The sequence below is a fragment of the Pyxicephalus adspersus genome, chromosome 5 (assembly GCF_032062135.1).
Source record: "Pyxicephalus adspersus chromosome 5, UCB_Pads_2.0, whole genome shotgun sequence".
NCBI lineage: Eukaryota > Metazoa > Chordata > Amphibia > Anura > Pyxicephalidae > Pyxicephalus > Pyxicephalus adspersus.
The window spans coordinates 104,843,251-104,859,062 of record NC_092862.1 but is presented as its reverse complement, the minus strand read 5'-3'; the positions used below and the strand labels follow the sequence as shown (position 1 = coordinate 104,859,062).

Below are 15,812 nucleotides of genomic sequence, written 5' to 3'. Positions count from 1 at the left end.
CTACAATTAAAGGTAAATTAGAGAGAGCTGAAATCATTATTGAAATTTATATAAAAACACTACTGCAATAGTTTTTTTCTTTGTTAAAATCTGAAAACTTTTTAAAGTTCTGAAGTGTTTAGAAATTTTCAGCACCAAACAGGTAGCAACAGTGCTTAAGGGCAGGCACTAGTTAAAGGGTAACTAAACTCATAAATTTCACTTTACATAAAAGGATAGACAACCAAATACAAACAAACAGAATATTTATTCATGTGCAACATCCTTGCACGTAAATAAAAAAAAAAAAAAAAAAAAGGGTGCAGCACTGCCCCCTAATTATCGATGGCCTAGAATGAACGAGAGCACAAAGCCTCCTGGGATACCTACGTCACACATCCCAGGAGGCTCTTGGGTGCTCCTTCTGCGCATGCCAAGACACCTCCAGACCGATCAACTGCGCTGCAGGATTGAAGGTTTTTTTTTTTTGTTTTGTTTTGGGGATTTTTCAGTTTACTTTCTCTTTAAGTAAATTCATACACAAATCGCTTCTTGCATCCACATGGAGCCCTTAGATCCTAAACCCATGCCAGGCTTAGGTTATCACCAAGATTTTAGATTAAGACGCAACCATTATTAGTACCAACAATGCACCTTGTCTTTTAGAACCTTGTCATTGGAGCCAACAGAAGAAAACAGTAAGGTTCTGGAATTTAACAATTAATAGGATTTTTTAAGTTACTGCTGACATGAATAGGGCTCAAAGCAGTACTTAACGGAAGAAAAAAATATTCAGTATGTGTATAAAAAAAATTGCTAGCAAACATAGAATAAGCAACTTGCTAGAACAGGCATATTGTTTCCCTGCATTTTGTCTCAATATGATGAGACCCGAGTACATCCTTTGAATGAAAAATGCTCTTGCACTGCAAGAATTTGGAATATTTGATCACTTTCTCAAAAGACAGAACTGCAAAATTAAGTTTGCTTAGTGCATCAATTAGTACCGTATTTTTTGCCATATAAGACGCACTTTTTCTTCCCCAAAACTGAGGGGGAAAAGTTAGTGCGTCCTATACGACAAATGTGTTAAAAAAAATAATTAAAATATTATACTCACCCGATACCCGATCCTGCGTGTGTCTCTGCAGCAGCGTGTCTCTCTTCTCTCCTCTGCCAGCATCGTGTTTTCTCCTGTCTGTAAAGCAAAGCGAAAGAAGCCGGCACAGCGCCACCTGCTGTTCCCTGTCCTAACTGCAGTACAATAGAAAAAAAGCACAGAGTGATCAGAAGGGGAATTTGAATGACAGAGTGATCAGAAGGGGAGTTTGAATGACAGAGTGATCAGAAAGGGAATTTTAAAGGTACAGAGTGATCAGAAAGGGAATTTGAATGGCACATGAGTGATCAGAAGGGGAATAATCTTTCAGAATCTTTTTTTCTAGATTTTCCTCCTTTAAAATTGGGTGCGTCTTATATTCCAGAGCGTCTTATATGGCGAAAAATACGGTAAATCAATGACTAGAGATAATGAAGTTTGAATAGTTAAGAGCTAGTAAACTCGTCCAGTCTTACCTTGCTTACGATTTGGGCAATTTTCATTCAGTAAAGATTCGGTCTGCAAAGAACAATGAGAGTAAGACGATCCAGGTATGGGATTGTTAGGCAAGAATTGTTGAATTATAGGGCTGAAAAGGAAAAACAAGACTGGATTAAAAATGCCATGTCATTCAAGGTCATGAAGAAAATAACAAAATTTTCATCTGAAATAAATGTTTAGAACCACTTTAAACACGGAAAGACCACAGGCGTAGGGGATACACCCTAAAAAACCCCAGCAGAGTTTATACCAAAATGTTTCATGTGTAAAATTACACTTGAAAATGGTCTACAAAGGAGTCAGTAATGTTCGGTTATGAACAAATATCAAATATGTGTGTTCGTGTATTACAGTATATGCATACCTAATGCGTGTATGGAAGATTAAAGTGTTTTTTGTTTTGGACGACAATGGGTATCTTAGTTTGGAAATTTGCATCCAAACATGCTGTTCTACTCATATACATTCTAGGGTTAAAAGAACACCCTTGGGATGTGATGACATGGATGAAAACTGGAATTGTGCATTCTTATTGATCGTTGTATCACAGCAAGTAGTAGTAATCAACGTAATCAATAGGGATGTTACTCTGCCTGGACACACCCACTTTTCCTAGTCAGCATATCAGAGAGTTCTTTTGATAAAGGTCATCTTGGTTGAAACCAGGCCATGAGAATATTTCTTTAATTATATTGTTAGACAACTGTGCATGATTAGATCATTATGTGTGGACAGGTAACTTTTTGGTAATAATAAAGCACAAATGATAAGAAAGATTATCATCAAAGGGAACTAGTTGATATACTGATAAGAAAGTGGGACCAAGGAGGGCCTCTGGAATTTGAGAATCTAATAGAGCAGTGGAAAGCGATTGGGATATCCTAAAAGAGACAGGCATGTATTTTAATGTACTTTTGCAACTTTTTTTTGTATGTATGTTTTTGTGTACAATACAATTTTTTTATATGCAGCTGTGTGTTACCTACAAAAAGAATTTTAATTTTGAATATTAACCTCCCTGGAGGTAATCCCAAATGTGGCTCAGGGTTAATTTTCAGTACCAAAAGCGGTACCCCGAGCTACACTCGAGGGGGAATTGCCAGAGAGTTTAAAAACCTTACTTGGTAAGAAGTGCCCAAGGCGTCCTCCAGCGATGCCCGGCATCTTTTTCCCTCCAGCGATGCTGGCCGGGCCTAGGTACCCAGAGTGTAAACGTTGGGGACGCGAGGCCCGGGGACGCAGATGCCAGCTGGGCATCTGCGCATGAGCGTGTGGCTGGGAAGCAGGACTGCTTTTACATTTAAAAATACTTATTATTCATCCAGCCAGGGAGGTTATTATCAGTTTATATTATCATTTAATTTTATTCACAATAATGTAATTTCTTTAGAGTAAAGTAACAGTTGTTACAGGTAAAGTGCCAGGTAAAATATTATAATTTTATTAATTCATATTTAATGTACAGAACTTATTATAACTGACAAAGTAACATTTTAAAATTGGTTTACCAACCTGTGCTCAGCTACACAAGATGATTTTCCATTTTGGTTATCCAGTTCAGAACTTCCCTGGAAAATAATACAAGATTTTAGCTTTGTAGCCAGATTCAAAAATACATATATTTATTGCTAAAGTGAGCAAGAATAACAAATCAAAAGATGGATAAACTGCAAAAAAAGAGCATGTGCTCTCACCCATAACATCTTACATGCCAATGTATAAAAAACCGGAAGGGTTAGTTGAGAATTTTCTATAAAGGACGATGAACAAAAAGATATTCAACATTGGATCAGCTAAAGCTTACAGGTATATTTTATTGCAGTTCTTCTGCTTTCCCCTGCAGCAACAGATACAACTAGAAATTATCTGTTACTGCAGATATACAAGAAGATTGGATCATTATTCCTCTAACCCCAAAATTTTGTTGATTATGCATAAGCGTCATGTACTTGTGGAAAAGTGGAAAGTCTATCAAATTTTAGCACTGCAAATTACTGCAATGAAAAACAGTATTTTCCCCACAACATTTTTAAGCTGGGTGGGAAGAAGCTGTAGGCTGCAAGCTGTTTTGTGACCCAACTTTTTAGTAACAACCCAAGAACAGCCAATGCTGAACCCTGGCTAAAAGGGAGCTGGGGAGAACACTGCAAACTTTTATTCTGAGCTTGAGTCAATATCTAGGTAAGTGCAATTAAGGTAAAGATTGCATTAGGGAAAAAAAGGAAGAATTTTTTTCTCATTACCTCCCTAGCGTTCTGATTCCGTTCAAATTTCCATGCAAAAAGTGTTACATTTTTTTTGCATGGAAATTTATTTTACATTGTAGGCTATAATTCTTAGGCATAACTCACCGAAATATGTCCAATATTTAATAAATGTGATAAATTTTATAAACTTAAAAAAAAAAAACAAACACAAAAATCTGTTAAAAAAAATAAAAAAATAGTTAAACATGTAATGTAAGTGTACATTAGCATATAATATAAATATAATATATATATATATATATATATATATATATATATATATATATATATATATATATATATATATATGAAAATTTCTTTGTATTCCACTCAATACAGCTATTTTGTATTGAATCTGCCCGTCCGCTCCAGCGCATGCACCGGCGTCACTGGGAAACCTTGGAGATCGCTCTGCATTGCGTGGCTGAAAATCGGAGGAGCAGGACGTTTCCCCAGGAGCTGCGGGGACCAGCAGGACGAAGGGGGACGATAAGAGAGGAAGGCAAGTGATTTTTTTAGGTGAAAGCTACCCCGAGCGGTACTCGGAATTACTGCTAGGGGGGTAATCACTATTTTGTAATTATTAAAATCAATAAACATATGTATAAGTCAGATTCTTACGTCTTCTTAAGTCTTTGAGAAAAAAGCTAAAAATTTGATTATTAGCCTGACAGGATAAATCTAACAGCCTCAAATAGTAAAAAAGTATAAGAAAATAAAAACCTAAACTAGGTTTAAAGATAATCTGCCAAATGCAATTTTGCAATTTTCAAAAGGTTTTACGGCCTGTTGGCTATTGTAAAGCCCAAACTTAAAAGGTTGGAGAGCTCTGCTAGCTAAAGAAGGCCAGTGAGACACTTATCATTGTTAAAATCAAAAGTTCTGCCTATAAGTGGTTTGTATATTAGCTCAAACAGAGCAATTTAGATACATTCTGCAATTTTTTTTTACTTTGTAAAAAAGTATTTTGTCCTGCCAAGGCTGTGCCCGCAAACAACTTTTACCCAAAGGGCGTCCTCTAAGCCATTGATTTTCAACCACTGTGCCACGGCATATTAGTGTGCCGTGAGAGATCTTCAGCTGTACCGTGGGAAATTATCCAATTACCATTGTCGAGTGTCTGTAGTGACTGGCAGAGTAATGTAATATTTTTCTATGTCAGTGGGTGGCAGTAGGGAGCTTAATTGCCTTGTTTATTCTTCAGTACAAGAGCATTACCTACAGAGTGTCATTTTGAAACATTTTTGATTTGTGGTGTGCTGCAAGATTTTTTTAATTTAAAAAATATGCTGTGGCTCAAAAAATAATAATAATAATTTACCATATTCTGCCACTTGACCCAGGTCTTGCTAATTTGGACCTTATTTTGTACAAATAAAAACATTCCAGATAGCTCAGATAGATACCTAATCGAACAATTGTCCGGTACACATGAATTTATTTAAATTAAACGTATATACAGTAGCTCTGGTAAAAAAAAAAAAAAAAATATATATATATATATATATATATATGTATATGGGTATACCATGGTATGGCGTTTTTTCATGTAGACATTTTAGAAAATTCAAAGCAGCACCTGGTTAGGTAGTTCTAAAGGGACTTGGTCTTCCAAATCAATGACATCATCAAGTCTCCCAGGCCATCCCAGTAATGGATTTAATGCATGTGTCCAAACAGATTTTCTTCCTAAAATAAATATAACATTATGTGTAATACCAATGTACCTTATTCACATTTCTTAAGTCATTCACATTTTTAGCACTGACATTCAATTATATTTAAAGCTTTATAACTTCTACAAAGCATTGGCAACTGCTTTTTTGTCACCACCAAGAAAGCAGATGGGACAGATCACCAAACTTGCCAAATAGGGTAACAAACACTTTTTGGCTCCTGTATGAAAATTTAAACATGTACCAAATCCAGTTAATGTTATGCACACGCCTCAGTAAATTAAAGATTTCCCTTACCAGGTCTAGCTAGGTGCTGATTGACAAGCAATAGATTGTGAATTATTATTAATATTAATATTACTTTGTACATTTGTACCTGGAGTATTCTGGGGATGCTTAGTCAAGAAATGATTCAAAATTGGAGAACACTCATCAGAACTAATTTCCATTGGTGATTCACTTCTGTAAAACAAGAAAAAAAAAAAATCAAAATGCAAATTAAAACAAGGACTTAATTCTGTGTCCACAAAGAGAATATATGCTTAACTCCTTCTGGTCCACGGTCTTAGACGTCCCCAAGACTTAGAAGATTGTGGTGCAGAAGAGTAACGAACATTTAGGGTCCCCACAGATGATCAAAGAAAAATGTTGAGGCACCTTCTGTTAAACCCACAATCCATACAAAATGCACAGGGATGTAGATAACAAATAAATTATAAATCAGCAAATAGACCATGCATATCTTAGTACAAATACCTCATACAAAGCACAGTGGTGGAGGGGTGATGATTTGGGATCATTTTGGAGCCACAGGACATGGGCGCCTTGAAGTTAAGTTGACCGCGAACTATGAAAGTATTCTAATCAAATGTGTCTACTGTGAGGCCAGAGACATTGATACACATTGGCATTAGTTTATTTTTTTAACTCACTTTTTTTATTCTGCAATTCTGCTAACACATTATCTGCCCAAGGGTCAATCACCATTGTTGGGTCTTTCGATTTGAGTTACAGAATACCTTCCCCATAACCCAAGCTGTATAAAGAGGAATGTGTTTTGTACTTAGAACATAGCTGGGTAGGCTTATAAAATTGTTTGAAATTTTAATTTAATGCACTAGTATGCTTACTTGATATAACAATGCTTTTTTGAAAATAATGTGACCTGAATACAAATTAGTCAGTGAGTTCAGTAGAGGAATAGAGAAAGTATGAAAATAGTAAGAATGAACAGAAGAAGAGTGTGAAGGGCGAGCCTGTGGTGTGTATGAGCAAGAGTGGAGTATGGACGGTATGACAGTAGGCAGCGTGAGCAGGCGAGGAAGGCAAGGTATACGCCTGCAGATGCAGGAAAAAAGTATAAAGCTTAATTAGGGGACAAATGTGAAGGAGAGGTACAGGAGGGTAATTTAAGCAGCAGAACAGGCAATCTTTCAATTTACAAATAGTGGTTATTGTTCTTTTAAATAATTTACAAGACTACTAAAAGTATGCAGTAATAGTCATACAGGTAAATGACAGGGTTGATGAAGTACTTCACTTTAGTGCATTTAGACACCCATTCGGGGAAAAAAAACAAAAACAAACTTTAAAGAAGCATTAGACAACCCAGTTCTTCACATAAGGGGTTTTACAAGAAATGATAAGGATTGACAAGGTTAGTGTCCAGGAAATGGCCAGCTTAAGGGGAAACTTGTTATTCTGGAAAAGGAAAGGGGTGGCAAGTGTGTCAGGAGTACTGTGGTCCACACAATTGCCAAGTCACTGAACAACACCTCTATCAAGGTGAACAACGGTCTGTAATACTGGTGTTGAGAACTAAAACCAGAGGGGAATGTTAGTGGAATTGAAGACAATGAAAGTTAAAAAGGAAACACCAAAATGTAAGCAGGGACTGTGCTTTGGAGTCCGTGCAGAGTATATAAGGGGGATGGGGTAGGACCCTTTTGACAGGGAATGTTTATGCATGAAATAGGACATCAGTCACAATTACCTTGGCACCAGTAAGTAAAGATGAAACTGATATTTTGCATGGTACAAGTTTAATTATCCTAAATGAAGGGATTTGGTGCTGAGAGGTAATCACAGATGTGTTAGTGGCTGGTGAAGGGGTAACACACATGCTGGTGAATGGCTATTGACAGGTAAATGTACATGGCAGCTGAGGCATTAATGATCTGAAAAAATATATGCTGAGAGGTTAAAGAGCATACACTGGGTACTGAGGGTTGATAATTTAATATCTATGGGAAGGACATGAACAGTGTTCACACACTTTATGTGTTGGGAGTGTAGAATGAGTTTTTGGCAAAATACTTTTCTCAGATCAGTCGCTTTAAGTATAAAAAATTCAAAGAGTCAAAATAACATTTGGCTGAATACCTATTTTAGTGAATAAAAGTACTCAAGCCAGAGGGTCAGTAGTACAGCTACATAACCAGCATTTACAAAATAATAACAAAGACAGCCTTCATTTTTCTATTCTATAATCTACACTCTGACTCCAGTTTGCTAATGTTAAAAAAACATCTGGTAATACCTCCCCTTTGACAGCCAGAAATTCCTAATCTCATCTACCATGACAGCTAAAAAACAATTATAGGTTTCTGATCATGTGGTAGCTGGTCACAGTTAGTTATAACATAGTGACCACATGTAGGCTGGGGGCTTCTTTGTCACAATAAGACTTTGGCATGCACATGAACATTGCTACTTCCAGGCTAAAGCAGGATATTTAAAGCAAAACTTAAACTTGTTGGTGGGTGCATGGCATACTTGCCCATTATGCCATACAGTGCAGTCGCCCTGCAGAGATGACAGGTCCAGAACCTGTCATTGCTTCAGGAATAGGACCTGCCATTATCACTGCCGACTCCACCGCGTACTTCAATGAAGATGGTGATTCTTCTCATTGATTGGATGTTGTAACTCCTGCACAGGAGTTACCTTATCCCCATCGGCTGCTCTGTGTGCGAAGTTTAGAGCTTAAACAAAAGAGCCAAGGAGTTATGTAATGACTCTTTTTGTCAAATACCTATATTTTGTCAAATTTTACTACCTCCTAGTGTTTTTTTTTCAGTTTAGGTTCACTTTACCAGTGTAAAGTTGTCAATTATAAAGGTGGAGGAATCAAATTTTTTTTTTCTCCAGGTAACCAACACATGCAACAATGTTAAATTGGGATCTACAATCAAGATATATTATATTTCGAGCCGAGTATCACTCAAAGGGGGAGAAACTCCCCCAGAGTTACATCATTATGACATAACCCCACCCACTCTCCCATGGAAGATCTGAGCCTGCAATAGGAGAGTGGGCGGATTGTGTGCAGGGATACAGCCCGCCCACTTCCCTGAGCCTGGGAACTGCTCGGGGGACATGGTCCACGGCTCTGACATGGTCGGGTACGTCACCCTTATTCTGACCCCGCTCGGGATGCACCAACCAGAGCCACGGACCCCCAAAATTTTCTCACGGACCACTGGTTGGTGAGCGCTGCCATAGACTTCCATCCCACAAGGACAAATCAGGGGATGTGGACTAATAGGTAAATATAAATATACATATATGTATATGACAATGTAAAAGAAGCAGAGTCTCTTTACCTTTTATGTTCAGGGTAAACTGCTTCCTGTGGAGAGCTACTCATTTTTGGTATATACTTTGGTTTCCGTTTAGAAGTGCTGTTCTTTGTAAAGTGATTGCAAAACTCTGGAGATTGTTTATCCTCACTGAAACTGCCAAAAAGATCTGGATCATCTGGAATGACATCTATAATCAATACATCATCCTCATATGCTTTCAACACATCAGGGGCGGCATTGTCACAGGAAGCTTCGGGAGCTGCGTCACAGGGGGCTTCGGGAGCTGCGTCACAGGGGGCTTCGGGAGCTGCGTCACAGGGGGCTTCGGGAGCTGCGTCACAGGGGGCTTCGGGAGCTTCGGGAGCTGCGTCACAGGGAGCTTCGGGAGCTGCGTCACAGGGAGCTTCGGGAGCTGCGTCACAGGGAGCTTCGGGAGCTGCGTCACAGGGAGCTTCCGGAGCTGCGTCACAGGGAGCTTCCGGAGCTGCGTCACAGGGAGCTTCGGGAGCTGCGTCACAGGGAGCTTCCGGAGCTGCGTCACAGGGAGCTTCGTCACAGGGAGCTTCAGGAGATGCACCACCCAAGACATTGGGTGCAGCTACACTCGGTACACTGGGTGCAATGTCACTTACAGGAACTTTCTTTTCTGGTGATGGCTTAAGTTTTGAGTCAGAGCCACTTACATTTGCATACCCTAAAATACAATCTTTACTGTGAAAATTTTCACCAGAATTTGAGGTAATTCCACTGAATGCACCATCTTCAGTGTGATAAGCAGTATTGACAGATGGGTTAAATATATCAACAGCTTGGTCTCTTATATCCAACTGGTTATCTAAAATATTTGCAGTGGAAACAGAAGAGAATGGGGAAGAACAGGTTTCTTTGGATAAGACGCTGCCAAAAAAGTCCAGATGTGACATATCGCTGATTTCTTTGACATTAAACAAAGAACCATAGTTAAGATCTGGCTTCTTCTCATTGTCTGTTAAATGAAGTATGAAAGCTTCTGGCTTTATTTCTGTAATATGACTTAGCTCTGGAACAGTAAACATTTCAGATGTGTTGGAAACGTGATAATTGTGTTCAGTTTTTGGAATGAGCACACTTTTTTTAGGTTCACATAAAATGGTCCTTTTATTTGTTTCCCCGCTGACTAATGGAACATCACTTTTTAAACCACTACAAGACCTGCTTATAAACCCTTCTAAATCAGGAACTGAAGGGTTACAATCAAGAGTTGGTAAGTCATTTACCAGTAAATCCCTCTTTTTCTTTTTGCTTGGAGTTCCACTGTCTGTCTTCCAATGCCAAGACTGATCATCTGAATCAAACTCTGTATTTTTACTGTCAATAGTTGCCTCACGTGAAAAAGTCCATACCCTGGTTCGAGCACAAGAACATTTCCATATAGTTTTTCCAGTAAATGGTTCAACACGTTGACAAGAAGTACTGTTGATAAAGTCTTCAAGTGAATGAGAAGGTGGTGTTAAACAAGGAGACATTTTTGTAAAGGGTGAACGAATCACTGAAAGAGAGTCGTCGCTGTATTCTTCTTCTGACACAAGATATGCAGGAGTTCGCCAACTGCCACAAAAACTGGAAAGTTCATGTCTTCCAAATGTGTCCTGTTGCATACCTTTATCAATTAAGTCTAAATTTTTAGACACAAAAGTATTATTTAACTCATTTTCTGCATATTGTACATTACAGTATTTATTTTCCTGTCTTATATTTTTGTTTTTGCTTGAACTTGAGTCAGGAGAATCCATACCTGCATGGTGTAATGTCACCTTTCTTGGTCTCTTTAAATCCAACGTCACTCTAATCAACTTTCTCTTTTGATTTTGGCTTTTCGGATGAACAGAGATTTCTAGCCCCTTGGTTTTTATTGTGGACACATTTGTATTCTGTGTGGCTGTAACGTCACCTACAGAGACTAATTGCTCCACATTTGATTCATTAACAAATACCACACTTTTAGGATGTGATACTTTTGTGGCAGAGGTCTTTTTAATAAGCTTGTCACAATTTTGCAGCCTTACTGCTGGATTTGGTAAACCTGGACAATGGCAAGCCTTTAAAGAACCTGTTTTTATGCCATCTTCATTTTTTTGTTCCTCAATGTGTTGCTCATTGTTTAATTTTGAAACAGAAGAACATACAGACATCACGACTTGGGTACATTCAGAAGTCTGTGCACTGTTTGGGATTTCTTTGACTGTTACAGATGGATGAAGACATTTACTTGATTTTCCTAAAAGATAAAAACATAAAGTTAAGTTTCATGGCAAATTTTTCTATATTCAGTATTAGACAGCATTGCAAATTATTCCAATTGGTTATTGATACAAGGTATTATAACACCAGAATAATAGTAAAAATAAATATAATAAACAGAATAATAATGAAAATCTTTCAATATCCAAATACCAACAAAAATAAAACAGTTGTTTTTGTATCACCTCCCGAATAGACAAATGTTTTGTTTTTTTTCAAATCTGTGTTTGCAATGTAATCTGAAAGTCAATTCCAACCAACAGATACTGGTACAAGAACTCAGGGCAGAGATGGTTCCACTGATAACAATTAAGTCCTAAATCTAGATACAAGTTTGTGTTTTAATCATTCATCATGATAGCTCTGGATCACTAGGTTTTAAGAAAAAAAAAAGATTTTTGAACAATACGATTACTTATTTTTCTTTTTGCCAATATTGCTGCCTGCAGAGGTTAGTTTGTTGTTGTACCTGTGTCTCAGAAAGATTGCAGTTTCCCCCCTAGCTAATTCATTGATAAGGCTCAAATATTTAAAAGAAAACTATAAAAGTCTAGTGTATTTTATATTTATGCTTATTAATCCTTAGATGCAGGTGTCTGTTTTTTGTTTTCAGACCATTTCTCTAATTTCTCCTGTCTGCGTGTGTACACATTTCTCAACTGTATCTATAGCAGGAGCCAAAGTTGTCCCTCAGGCTGGACTTCAGACATGTCTGTCCTTACTCCTCTTCATTACAACATGAATTGGTGGGACTAGTAATTTTACAAGGAGGATACAGATGGTTGCGCTCTTTTCCCAGCTCAAGGAAAGTAAGAGGTAAGTAAGGTATTTTCGGTTTCTGGAAAAAAAATGTAGTAACCATATCTAAGGACTAGTAAGCTTCATTTTGTATGTGTTTGGCTAGGCTTTAAAATGGGCAGCAATGTTCTGGTAACAATACAATTAGAATAAGAACACTATTTGCATATAATTCCCAAAAAGATGCAGTGAAACACATCTTCATGTGTCGACATACTTTAGCTAGCCCTCTCTACTGGAGCCAAATTGTAGTTTATGTGGCATGTCCTGCCTAATGTAATTTCTGAATTTTACAGAACATTAATGGTTAATTGGAGGAGAGTTCTAGGAACAAAACCAAAACTATCGGTCCCATAGATACATTCTACAATATATTAAAACATGGGCATTGAAAAATAGTAAGATCATCATTACAACTAAGGGGTCTCACACAGTTTGGTAAATAGGATTGGCATAGCCTAAACCAGATTTCTCAACCAATATTTAGTGAGACCATAGAGGTCCTCCAGAGGTTGCTAGGGGTTCTTTAAGCAATAGACAATTCACCCCACAGCTCAGTTTACCTGACACCAATGATCTTTTTTGGCTATCTGTAAGGGTGTCATTCTTCCCAGTGGTCAGCAGTGTTAGAGACAAGAAAATGAAACACGATTTATTGAATGAAATGAAATAACACCTTAAACAATATAGATTGTAAAACTTAAAGCCAAATAAATCATTGTCAAATTTACAAAAACCATGGATCATCATATCATATGAAAGACCATTTGCTTCCCCTCTACTTGCACCAGTGACATAACAAAACCTGATGAGACATCATACTTTTTAACCAAACTGGGTATTCGCAGTGCTTCTTCATTACCCAGACAAAACTATATTTAAAAAAAAAAAAAAAAAAAAATCTTGTACACACACACACACAAAACAAAAAATATCGAGCATGCGCAGAAGGAGCAGGCAGAAGCCTCCTGGGATGCATGATGTTGGGAATTCCAGGAACCTTGTCTGCCCATTCTGTCAGGAGGGGATTCACCTTTTTTTTTTTTTTAAATAAATACATTTTTACCCAACACAAATGGGCTGTCTACTCTTTTATGTAACCTAAACATTTTGCTGATAAGTTTGATGATGATAAAGCGACAGCAACTCTTCAATGACAAAAATAATAAATATGCTTGCTTTGTAAAGGGGAAATATTAGACCCCCTTGTCAGATTTTCATTTTAGTCTATGTCTGTTGCAGATTTTCTCTCACCTCCTGTCTAGTAAAATGGTTGTCAAAAGAAAAGAAAGCAAACCTCTGTATCTAGATCCTTAGACAGAAATAACCCAAAAAGGGATTCTAATCTTCTATACTTAATCCAAAACTGGAAAATATACATATCTGGCATTACTCTGACATATACATTAATTTACGCCTTGAGAGAAGTAAACAAATAGGAAAGGAAGTAGGATTCTGCCTTCAGGTTTTGGTTTTACCCCCCTGGAGGTATTCCCGAGTGTGGCTCGGTTAATTTTATGTACCAAAAGCGGTAACCCCGAGCCACACTCAGGTTAGCATTGTAAAGATCCCACCTGCTTCCCCACGATCCAGTGGCGTCCTCCAGCGATGCATGACCGGCTTCTGTGTTCCCTGGCATCGCATTACATTGTATAGGTTGACAATCAAAAATCTGGCCATCGATAATCTGGTTCCTTCAGTTTCCCGGCATGAATTTCAGATCGCATTTTCAATACAGGGACTGCATTACACTGTTTGGTCACTAATGTTTTTATGGCGTTGTTCTGCAGAAACAGCCATGAGGTCTTGCTTGCTACACTAAATATACACTGAGACGTCCCTGCTGCCTGCTCCCTGAAACTGTACCAGAGAAAGGCTGGGCTGTGTGTGGAGGTGGGTATATAAAAAAAAAAAAATTCAGAATTTTTAAAAGTCTGTCGCACCTCAGGTACCTGTAAATCTGCTTTTAACACATTGATCACTGTAATAATAATACTAATAATAAATAATACACCTAATATTAAATAATAAGAACTTTGTCCAAAGGTATTACAATGTTTAATGCACCTGCTAATATACAGTAAAAGGTAAATTCTTATATGGCAGTAGTGCCTCAGTATTTTCTAGAAATATAACCACTGGAGCTCCGGTCCTACATAGGATATTTTTTTCTCTAATTCTCGAAAGCAGAAATTAAATACTTTTTTTGCTAACCTGATAACCACTAGATTACAACAAATTGGAGAGGAGCATGTCTCCAAATCAGGTGTAGATATTTTTAATAAAATACACAAGCCACATTTCAAAGAGATGCACAACCTGCATAGGTGCTGACAAGTAGGGATGAGCGAGCGAATTTATTAAACATACCTACGCTTACCAAACATGTAGGCAAGAACTGCCTTTGTAAATTCGGCCGGCGAGACGGAATTTTTGGGACCTTCAAGACCAATTAGGGGAGCGGAGCTGTCAGCTCCGTTCCCCTGATTGCTCTTGCAGCCCTTTACTGGTTTGTATGTGTCCTTGGATAGTTTCTCTATCCAAGAACACAGGAATCCTGTGTTCCTGGATGGAGAAAACTCTATCCAAGAACACATACTACTAGTACAGGGCGGCAACAGCTATCAGGGGAGGGGAGCTGTCGGCTTCGCTCCCGATTGCTGTTGCAGCCCTGTAGTATGTGTTCCTGGATAGAGTTTCTCTATCCAGGAACACAGTGAGTCTCGCTGGCTGCTCATGAATAAATGCAGCCGTGGGAAAAACCCTCTGATTTTTCCCACGGCTGTGTTCATTCATAAACGCAAGCTGCATGACTCACTCTGAGAGGAGGAGGCTTGCCCTTATCAGACCCATCAGAACTTAGAGGAAATATTCGCAGAATGCCTGAGGCATTCTCCTTTAACCCTTACTGACAAGCAACCATAAAACTGTCAATTACCAAAAAAAAAGTTAAGAATAGACCTTAGGAATTGAATCCCCAACTGGAATCAAAATAATACACACATATAGTTGCAATGAGGGTGTATCTTGCCTCTGAACAGTTGTTAGAGGTAAAGCAGAGAATGACATACTTCCCATGTGCATTATCAACACTGAATTACAGATAAAGCTGTGTACTTAATAACACATCATTAAATTGCTAGTGCAATGCTAATACATTAAAATACAGTTTACTGCTTCACAATGTGTAATGCAACAAGAATGGGCTGACCTAACAACACATATCAACAATGTGCATTAAGGTGTATTATGCCTATGGGTCAACACGGTGCACATGCCCTAAGGTCAAACCATATATATTGCAACTTCATTCATGAAGTAGCATGTTTGTCTGTTCAGTTGAATCATATTTATTCTTTTTAAGAATTCACACTATACTTGGTTCTGGAAGCTTATTTTTCTACACTACAGTGAAAAGTGCTGGGTGGTGCCTCAGGCTAAAAGGGACTGGGGAGAACACTGTGTTTATATCAAATAAATGACTTGTGTGATATTGCTTATTCTAAAAAGCATTACTTTTACATAAACATTTCAAATTCGCCTTTTTCCTTTACAAGTCAAACCTTTTAGGCGATGGAGAGTCGTTCCTTTTAAATTCTCTCGATTCTTCCTGTTCAAGGATCTTGGTGGTCTTCCTCTCTTTTTCCCA

At 37.9% G+C, this 15,812-nt stretch overlaps 1 protein-coding gene across 1 annotated transcript in view; it reads right to left on the bottom strand.

Moving 5' to 3' along the window:
- The window catches only part of TOPAZ1 (testis and ovary specific TOPAZ 1), a 39,441-nt gene extending 25,598 nt beyond the window's left edge, over positions 1-13,843 (bottom strand). Inside the window, exons 1-6 of the mRNA XM_072413378.1 lie at positions 13,738-13,843; positions 9,107-11,342; positions 5,878-5,963; positions 5,405-5,514; positions 3,092-3,147; positions 1,555-1,667 (exon numbers count right to left, since the gene is read on the bottom strand). Of these exons, the coding sequence (XP_072269479.1) occupies positions 1,555-1,667; positions 3,092-3,147; positions 5,405-5,514; positions 5,878-5,963; positions 9,107-11,342; positions 13,738-13,843 (2,707 nt within the window). The remainder of the gene's footprint in view (positions 1-1,554; positions 1,668-3,091; positions 3,148-5,404; positions 5,515-5,877; positions 5,964-9,106; positions 11,343-13,737) is intronic.
- Positions 13,844-15,812: the final 1,969 nt, after the last annotated feature.